The sequence below is a fragment of the Tigriopus californicus genome, chromosome 7 (assembly GCF_007210705.1).
Source record: "Tigriopus californicus strain San Diego chromosome 7, Tcal_SD_v2.1, whole genome shotgun sequence".
In the NCBI taxonomy this organism is placed as follows: Eukaryota; Metazoa; Arthropoda; class Copepoda; order Harpacticoida; family Harpacticidae; genus Tigriopus; species Tigriopus californicus.
The window spans coordinates 7,953,606-7,962,577 of NC_081446.1; the positions used below are offsets into that span (position 1 = coordinate 7,953,606).

Sequence of the window (8,972 nt, forward strand, 5' to 3'; positions counted from 1 at the left end):
TCTGTAACGGTTGTGCCTCTGCCTGTGCATGTGTATATGTGTGTGCATAGAGGGGATCATGTTAAAAGGGAAATGTGTTGATTCATTTATCAAGGGGATGACGGCTCAATCTCTGCTTTCTCCTGATCCAAGTTACTGTGAAGAGACTAGACTGTGTTATGGCGTAGATTCATAATGCACACACTTGCATCATCTAATGAGCAAACGATGTTAAAATGGAAGCGGAATTGGAAACGGATGCGACAATGACATCTTTGGTTGGATGGCTAGCCTTGGCTTACTGCATAATGAGGATGGTGCAGTCTTCCTAAAAGTAATAGTTCGCTCCCGTCAACCGATGGGGTCATTGTTACATAATCAATATACATTTGAAATGCTATTTGACTGGAGCATCTCGGAAAAACTCATAGATATCTTTACTCTAGATTTTATTTGCTAAAGAATCGATTAAGTCAAGCAGCTCGCGTATAAACAAACGTTTATGTCAGACAATTATTCCATGCTTCAATTTGACAACTTACCTGTTACATTTTTATTGAAGCCATCATTCAAGGAATGCATATGGACTCGAAAATACGAGCCGCTCAATTTTTGTTGGTTCAAGTATAGAGAAACGCTTCATGCCTCTTGAAGGATATCTTAAACTCGCAAACTGGCAAACGCACAAACTGACAAGACAATCATCACCAAACCGTAAGAAATATCTATAGCCAATACTCTCTTTGGCTTCGGATCGGTTTTCTCTGGTATCTCTTCAATCATAAGTGCAAATTTGGCCCGACTCAACTGCTCTGGTAGACAAAGTAAGACATAAATCATATCCATGTCAAATATCTTAATGGTGCGAAAAAGCCTTTTTGGCTCACTTTTCCACATTTTCAGACTGAAACTCAAAAGCTTCTCGACGAGAGGAGAACTATCTGAATGCTAAGTAAACATCGAGGTTTGAACATGATTGTTTATTCGTTCGATTACCGATGGAGGAATATGTCTTTGGCTATAATCAGATTGAACTTAATTGGATAATCGGATGGAGTGTCTACTAGTAGGTATGCACCAAAAGGGGCAAACCAGACCGATGGGAGAAGATGAGTGAAATAGGCTGTTGTTGTTGTATACCGTAACTGCAGGTAGTAGTAGATCATATTGCTGAGAGAATTTGGTTACAAACTGAGGTACTGAGAACGAGGGTGCGGTTGTGTTGTCGCCATTTTAAGCTCGCTTTCGTGTTTCCTGTCCAGTCAACCAAACACTCGGAAAGTTTTAGATAAGATTTCACTGGAACAGGCTCCAATTTGACAAAATGACAATGCTCCACGACCCACAATGGTTTGATTGAGATCCTCTCTGGTAACGTTGATGACGGACAAGTGAGAGTAATGAGGATAAAACCAGGCCGATGGATAGATACGTACAGCACATACAAGCATGATAGTAGGAAAAAGAGATGAGATCTGAATGAATCTTGACGTGATATGCGGACCTCGTTAGGAGGCGAGGGTCGGACAGGGGATTGCGATGATGCGATGATGGGATGATCAGATTCAATGGGCTGATCTGCGTAAGGGGTAGTACTTATTTGTGTGAGGATTCGCAGCATCTTGCACGACACGAACAGAGTTTCTGCGTGTGGAATGTCACGTAAGCAACTCTGGGAAACTAAAATACAGTCCGTAATAGCCACCGGGCGCGCAATCGCGTTGGAATTGAGCACCCAGATGAAGGACCTCCAGCCTCTGAAAACTGGAGGAAACGCCCACATGCTCTAGCCGGCCTGACAAGTACTTTATATTCATATCTCACATTAGCATGAAATGGAGGCACAAGCAGACAGGCCATTGTAGTATGAACACGTAGTATATCGTCCTTCAAAAGGTGGTGCACTATGTCCTGTACGGTTATGTCGTCTTCCTCTTTTCAATTTCGTCGAATGGGCTTCTCTTAATTCAGAAAGAGACAACGAGCGCCTCTTCATGAGACTTGGCGGTGTAACTATTGAAGGATCAAGTCTTGCAATATCGTAGTTAGTCTCTCCGTGTGTGTCACTTGTGCCATTGTGCCATTGTGCCATTGTACGTGTACGCGCCTCTGCTCCTCGTTTTCTTTCCTTCTCGTTTGAAGGCCCACTTGAGTGAGGCGACTAGAACAAGTTGTGCCCTTCACTGGGCTTTCATTCAAGTACGTAGGGAGAGTCCTGATTGAGCACTTGATTGACTGACTTGAGGTGTCCAATTGGCCTTTTGTAGGTCCACCGAGTGCCAGGAATCGGATCGGTAGGGTTAATTGTAGTACAAGGTGGCATTAGGTGGGTTCAATCGGCAATCCACACCCACATGCTGGGTAGTGGCATTGTAGTGATGCTTTTTCTTCTTCATCGAGCCATAATTACTGGTCTTCGGAAAGCACAAGTCATTGTAGCTAATCCGACCCGGGTGCGTGGCGTTTGACGTGTTCAAATCGCCACTAGAACTTTGGGTTCGATTTAGGTTGGTGATATTCATCATATCCGCTCGCAAGCTCTCCTAGAAAGCAAACAGATATACAACCATGAGCTCATTGGTCTCGATCGAATGGACACTTGGATGGCAACTCCTGTTAGTAGGGCTCTCTTTTGAGGGTCAGAGGCAACAGAGTAAGTGAAGGCTAAGGAAACTGACACAGATTAGGTAAGGAAAATGTCCTGCTCCAAGCATAGACAGCGAAAAGTAATGATTGAGAAACATTGGTGTGTTGTTCTACCTCAAAGGATTGTCAATCCTTTTCCCTGTTTGTTGAGGATTCAGCAACCGCCTGATATGAGTGAACCATTGATTGCTTGCTCTTATCGTGATTGCGCCGTAGAGCCAAGTGTGATCTCATTAGAAAACTTATCGCCGTCTTGGTTCTCCGACTTGTCCGTGTTATCTGACAGCTCTTAATGAAATTTTAATCCCCCCCCCTCTCCACCGTTTTCACTCCCTGCATTGTGGCAGTCTTTTTCTTTCTTTCTTTTTCTTTCTCTTTCTCTCGCTCTCCTCGTCTATTATCTTTCTAGCGAGCCCCCGCCTAGCTAGGTGGCTAGCAAGGTGCTCGTCCGTTGGATGGGCGAGTCAATGGAGCCCTAACTAAACAGAACGTGGCTGCCGTCGCCGTTGTCGTAAGTAAATTTCGGTATCAGAAGTCTTACTTGGGCTGTCCGATACGTTGAAGAGAATCAGTGCGAGTTCTCAGGACGGAAAGTTCTTTGTCGTGATAAGATAATTGAAGAGAATAGCCATTTCAACTTCAGAGAACTAAACTCAGAGAAATGGCAGTTGTGACAGATGTAAACTTTTTTGACGGCAGCTTTAAAAACTAAGGTTGAAATTACAAGCCGATCCTCAGCTTTGATTTCTAAAGTGCGCTTCATCTATGACCATCTATGACTGTCATTGGAGAGTTGTTCAAACCTGCTCTTTATTATGCGCTCGATTTTCTAACGGAACTTACATTTTTGCTACCTTGTAAGTTCACACGGACTTGGATAAGTTTCTTTTATCAAAAAAGAGCCTGTTTCAATTTTGTAAGCGAAGCTCATTTCCCTTCACAGTTTGAAGAGGAACTTAAAGTCAAATCAAGACTGGGTTGGCATGCAAAGTATCAGGGAAACAGAAGATCAACAGTGTCGTCAACAACAGCATTAAAACGCTTGGCATGACGTGCATGGAATGACATGGAAGCATGCAAAACATACAAGTTTCGAAATCCCAAGCTAAAAACGACAGCATAATTTCCTCGGCACAAAACACCACCCCTGAAACACTTGAACTTGATACCTTTCTCAAGAGTTGATAAATACAACAGGAAGAACTGGATGGTTATGAGTTGGTCGTCATCGTTGTGGTCATGGTCGCCGACAACCATGGGCCCAGCAAAAACAACGACGACAACATTGTTGTTGTTGTTGTTGTTGAGGTCGTCATTGTCAGGGGATGGAATGCCCCCTTGAATGTGAGTGTCAGTGAACGAATGAACGTTCAGCGGAAGAAAGGCAAGACTCTTGGAAGGTTATACAAGTTGTGAAGAAGGTTGTTGGTCTGTCCGTCCTGCCGGTTGTTCGTTGGGAAAAAGCCCCTGGACATGGTAAAGGTGGAACGAAGACGAGCCAGAAGCTCAGGAAGAACGGGAAGAGATAAATCCATTCACCCAGGAAGCGAAGAAGTGAAGGAGTGCCGCTCACTGCCTATACAAATGATTCGGGTTGTCTCACCTTGGAGTCGTTGAACAACGAGTCATGAATATATTGCTTATGGGGGTTTAATTTCTCATTGGACGAGCTGTAGAGTGCGTCGGGGGGGATGACCGAGGACTTCTCGGGAAATCCACTCAGATTGCTACTGTGCGTAGATTCTACGTCTGTCCTTTCACTGGAATAGAATCGAGGCACGGTGTTTTAAAGAGGGAACAAAATGCAACAAGGCAAAGAAAAAGTAACAACGGCTAAAATATTTAAGGAAAATAACAACGATCCTGACTATTAACAACTGAATACCCGAGGCGAACAAAAATAGAAATGCCCAAAATAAAGAAACAAATCTCACCACCGACCTTTGGTGGGTAGGAACTGTGTCATCTAATAAGGCAAAAAATCAGTCTATCTATTATTCATTTGACCAACGAGACAATCCAAAAGAATAACCATTTGATTTTCGTTTCTACATCTCCAAATATTGTTGGTAGATAGTAAATGATTTCTTTCCAATTGTCTATTGATCAAATAAAGTGGTCAAACTGCAGTCTTGAGTACATAAAACAACTGAATCTGTCCCTCACTCTTGCTTGGTCTCAGAACAGTGTGGCTCACATTTGCGATAGTAACGTGCGTCTGACCTACTACTTTTGAACAAGAGGGCAAGAGCCTCACCCTAGAGCAATAGCTCTCTGTTGAACTGGAGGTGAGAACTGGGCTGAGATGAGACACGAGATCTGCTCACTCTTTTTTTAGTTTTTCTAGCAAAATGAATACCAAGCGAAAACGTGCATTGAATTTAGAAACCAACCAACCAACCGGCCGATTGCCATTATAAGCACATGGCAATAACATAGAAATTTCAACAATAAACACGCTGGCAATGGGAGAAGAAAGCGCCGAGGATCTGATGCATTAGACGAGGTTTTTGATTAAACGGGGTTTGTTTTTTGATAAAGTACTTTATCTACCGACATTGCACGGAAATGAACCCTAACATTAGAGTTGTCCCCTTAGAATCTATCTTTTACCTTTCGATATCCGTCGGCTTGAAATCTTTTTTGGTGGTGCTATTGTCTGAAGATCTGCAACAGGCATTTTTCCCGCTTTTGCAGCAATAGATGCAAATGAGGAGGAAGAGCAAAATGGTCAAGGTGGCGCCAACGATGACGGCTATCAACGATTCCTGAGAAACGTGATCTGCGAGCAAACAAGAAGATGAGATTAGAATTGTCGAAGCAACAAAAACAATCGTTGGGTTGACACTCGAACCATGAGCCACTCAAGCCTAATGCCCAACTGAGTATTGTTCATTTGGGGCCTTTTTTACGCATACATGTAAGAGCTTTTGGTAGTGACGAAGTGACCCCAAAGTGTACTACGTACACTAGTAGCACCTACTGTACATACAATAGGCGAGTGCTCTGTTTACCTCTGACAATGAGATGAATAATGTGGCTGTCGTTCCCGTGGTTGTTCGACAACTTGAGCTGATAGGTATGACTGTCTGTTGGGTGAGCGCCATTAATTCTCAACACTGAAATGTAGCAATCCTCCCGATCCGACTTTCGAGCACTCTCGGCGATAAAGCGTCCATGACCCGTGCCAGCAGCTAAAATGATGTTGCTGCCAGAACCGGAACCGAGGTCACCGAGATGCCAAGCTTGCTTGGGCGGAGGATCCGCACAAAAGAGCACTTCCAAAGTGGCATCTTCACCGTTTTGAACTCGCACTTCATGTTGGGCCTCATATTTCATCACTTGAGGCGCTCCACTGACTTCCACTCGAATCGGCTCCGACTGGACGGATCTTTCCTCACCATTGATGGTGTTCATGGCCTTGCACACGAATTCGCCTTGATGGTTGTAGGTCACATTATCAATGACCAGCGTTTTCTGTGATCCTCGAATGAAGACCTCTTGGGTGGGAAGCTTCTGCAGCCATTGGTAGCGAGGGGCAGGATTTCCTTCGGCCTCACAACTCAACACGGCCTGTTTGTTCTTTTGGGCCGCCACAATGTGCGAGGGACCCACGGACAAGATAGAAGGTGAATCTAGTGGAAACACAAAGGCGAAGAAAGTGAATAACCATGTTAAGAAAGCAGGATTTACACTTCCTTTTCACCAGCCTACAATAGGTACTTATATCGTACTACGTAAAAGGGAGGGAGACTTCTCAAACAAGGATTACGGGAAATAGAGGATGTCTGTCGGCATGCAAAGTCAGACCGAAACTGGCAAATTAGCAATGATGCGCGCACTGTGGGGAATGTAATAAATGAATTTATATTTACTTTTACGCCATGACATGACCAAGAGTCTTAATAAAGTTTTATTATCAAAAAAGGAATGTCATATTTGGGTGCTGTTCACACACACACACGACAATAATTTAGGGTCGCCCAACTATGTGCATGCACCTGAATGTCCTCCAATTCAGAAAAAGTCAGTTGCATTGGAAAAAGAAAAGGCTGATTTCTTACATTTCACATCCAATTGAACGAAAGCGGGTTCACTGAGTCCCAAAGCATTCTTGGCACTGCAGCTGTATAAACCTGCCGTATGGCGAGTAACCGGACTGAAATTGATCTCATCATCGGGGCTGAAGATACCATTGAGGCCTTCCTTACGCCAAAGGACGGTGGCCGGTGGATTAGAATCAGCGGTGCATCGGAGTGTGGCCGGATCTTTTTCATCCTCCAGGTTGCTCAAGGATGATGTCTCAATCGATACACTCGGAGGATCTGAAAAAAGAGGGAACTCATGACGATGTGAGTGTAAACGAGTGTCCAGCGATAACGTATCGGTGGCGGTAAGATGAAATCATACGATTTGAAGAGTGTAAAAGGTGAACCTGGGCCGGTCAAGTCCAGTAGAGAGGATAAAAAAATCACACACGTTCCAACCCACGAACAGAGGAAGGGAAGGAAGGAGTGAAGGAAGTAGGAAGGAAGAAGAAGAAGAAGAAAGGGAACAAGCAAGAAAGATGACCAAGACAAAGATCGTGCTCGTAGTTTTGCCAAACTCTCCAGTAGTTTGGTTGACTAGGGCATAGTAAAGGCACCTCCGCACTAGTCATGTGGGAGGGGTAGTGCCGAACGGGAAACGAGTGAAATGAAAGCCAGCCTTTCCTCATTTCTCTTGAGGAGATACTTACAATGGATGGTAATGGCAGTTTGTGCGGCCAGGGAGGCCTCCAAGGTCGGATGTTCAGCCAAGCATTTGATAATGGCCCCATTGTCGCTCTTGCTAACCGGGAGTGTCAATCTTGACACCGAAATCCAAGTCCGAGCTTCGGGCGAGATGCGGCTATTTTCTTGTGTGTGCCCAGATAGAATCTCCTTGTTGTGAGCAAACCAGTGGATCTGTGCCGGAGGATTGCCTCCACTCACAATGCATTCGAGCTCCAGCTCTTCGCCCGCTGAGGCTATCACTTCAGCACCCTCGTCGCCAATCCGTTGAATATGAATCTCGGTCGGAGGTTCTGCAGTAACAACAAGAATGACGCCATGAAGTTAAATTCAAAATCTGTCATCCTGACATATTGTAAGATGGTGGTTTCAACAGTATCTGGACCACACGGCAAGGGAGTAATATCGACAATCAATACACTGACGATGAATGAATGGGCTGGCTACTAGTGTGTCAAAACTACGAGGCCAGACAACTTGGCCAAACTTCTTCTTACCTCGTATCACTATTTGGGCTCCTTCACTGGTGAGAGCATCCTTGTTCTGGAAGCTGCTCGGTGTCACTTGGCATTGCCAAACCCCATCATCATATTGGAGTTCTGCCGCCAGGACCCTGAGGGAGCAGTCTCCCGTGTCCGGGTTTCCAGCCCATTCGTACTTGCTATCTTGAAGTCCCACCGGAGCTCCATCCTTTTCCCAACGACATTGGCCTCGCTTCTCACTGATGACACAAGGTAAAACAAAGCTCCCTTGAGGGTTGACTTCTTGATATTCAGGTTGCTCAACCCAGCCCTGAATGGCTGAACAAGTCTTCAAAAGGCACAAAATCACTAACCACGACAGATATTCCATTTTCGTTTTGTTCATGGGGCGAGAAGTGAATCTCTCGCAGACTAAACACAATCGATACGGAGTCGTAACCGACGTGTTTTAGAAGAGAACCATTGGAATTTTTCTCCCTAAACCTGCTCAAATTCACGACACTCGCGGTTTCGCCAAAGTCACCATCGTCTAAAATGACCGCAACACGACTGACTGTTCAGAGACAGAGAATCGGGGAACCGCAATCACGCAGTACTGAACTCAAACTGATCTCTTGAGTCGAAGTTGAAAAACCAACGCCAACGGCAAGTTGAGACTGCTCCAGGGGATGATTGGTGGGTGGGTGGGTGGGTGGGTTGTTGGTTAGGAAGGTTGGTAGGTAGGTAGCGTTGTGTGATGGGACTTGGGTGGTAGGTAGGTGCGTGGATTTGAGAAACGCGCCTCCGTCATCGTCGTCATCCGCGTCGACGGCCAGCCCGTTCTCGGGTCGAGGCGGCTCCGTTGATCCTGGTTTCCGCGTCCGAGCAAGAGAAAACGGACTAAAAGGGAGGAACGGCAATTGGGAGGTCGACTCTCGGTTGATCATCCCAGATGCGTGTGTGTGGTCTTGTCTGCCTACCGACAACAATAACAACAATAGTCACGGAGAAAAGACCGACCGACCGACCGACCGACCGACCGATGGCTTAATCAAGCCTCTGGGAAGAGAACATGGAGAGAAGAAGAAGGAGAAGGAGCCAGGGGTCCTAAGAA

The 8,972-nt window shown here is 45.3% G+C and overlaps 1 protein-coding gene across 2 annotated transcripts; it reads right to left on the reverse strand.

Moving 5' to 3' along the window:
- Window positions 1-921: 921 nt before the first annotated feature.
- LOC131884379 (kin of IRRE-like protein 3) lies at window positions 922-8,972 on the reverse strand. Of its 2 annotated transcripts, XM_059232134.1 has the most exons (7): window positions 7,895-8,968; window positions 7,364-7,690; window positions 6,690-6,950; window positions 5,640-6,260; window positions 5,239-5,407; window positions 4,229-4,385; window positions 922-2,522 (listed from the first exon to the last, which is right to left on the reverse strand). In XM_059232134.1, the coding sequence occupies exons 1-7, from the start codon at window positions 8,262-8,264 to the stop codon at window positions 2,280-2,282; spliced, it is 2,148 nt and encodes a 715-aa protein (XP_059088117.1). In that variant the 5' UTR covers window positions 8,265-8,968; the 3' UTR covers window positions 922-2,279. The 2 variants fall into 2 exon arrangements, with proteins under 2 accessions (XP_059088117.1, XP_059088118.1); XM_059232135.1 differs by lacking the exon at window positions 4,229-4,385 and having other exon boundaries at window positions 2,350-2,522; window positions 7,895-8,972.

Bases quoted from the DNA above. Each gene is read 5' to 3' on its own strand.
- LOC131884379 (XM_059232134.1), bottom strand. From the start codon at position 8,264: ATGAACAAAACGAAAATGGAATATCTGTCGTGGTTAGTGATTTTGTGC. The intron at 7,691-7,894 runs GTAAGAAGAAGT...TTGTTACTGCAG, and splicing joins AGCCCAAATAGTGATACGAG to AACCTCCGACCGAGATTCAT. The intron at 4,386-5,238 runs GTAAAAGATAGA...ATTCTATTCCAG, and splicing joins AAGCCGACGGATATCGAAAG to TGAAAGGACAGACGTAGAAT.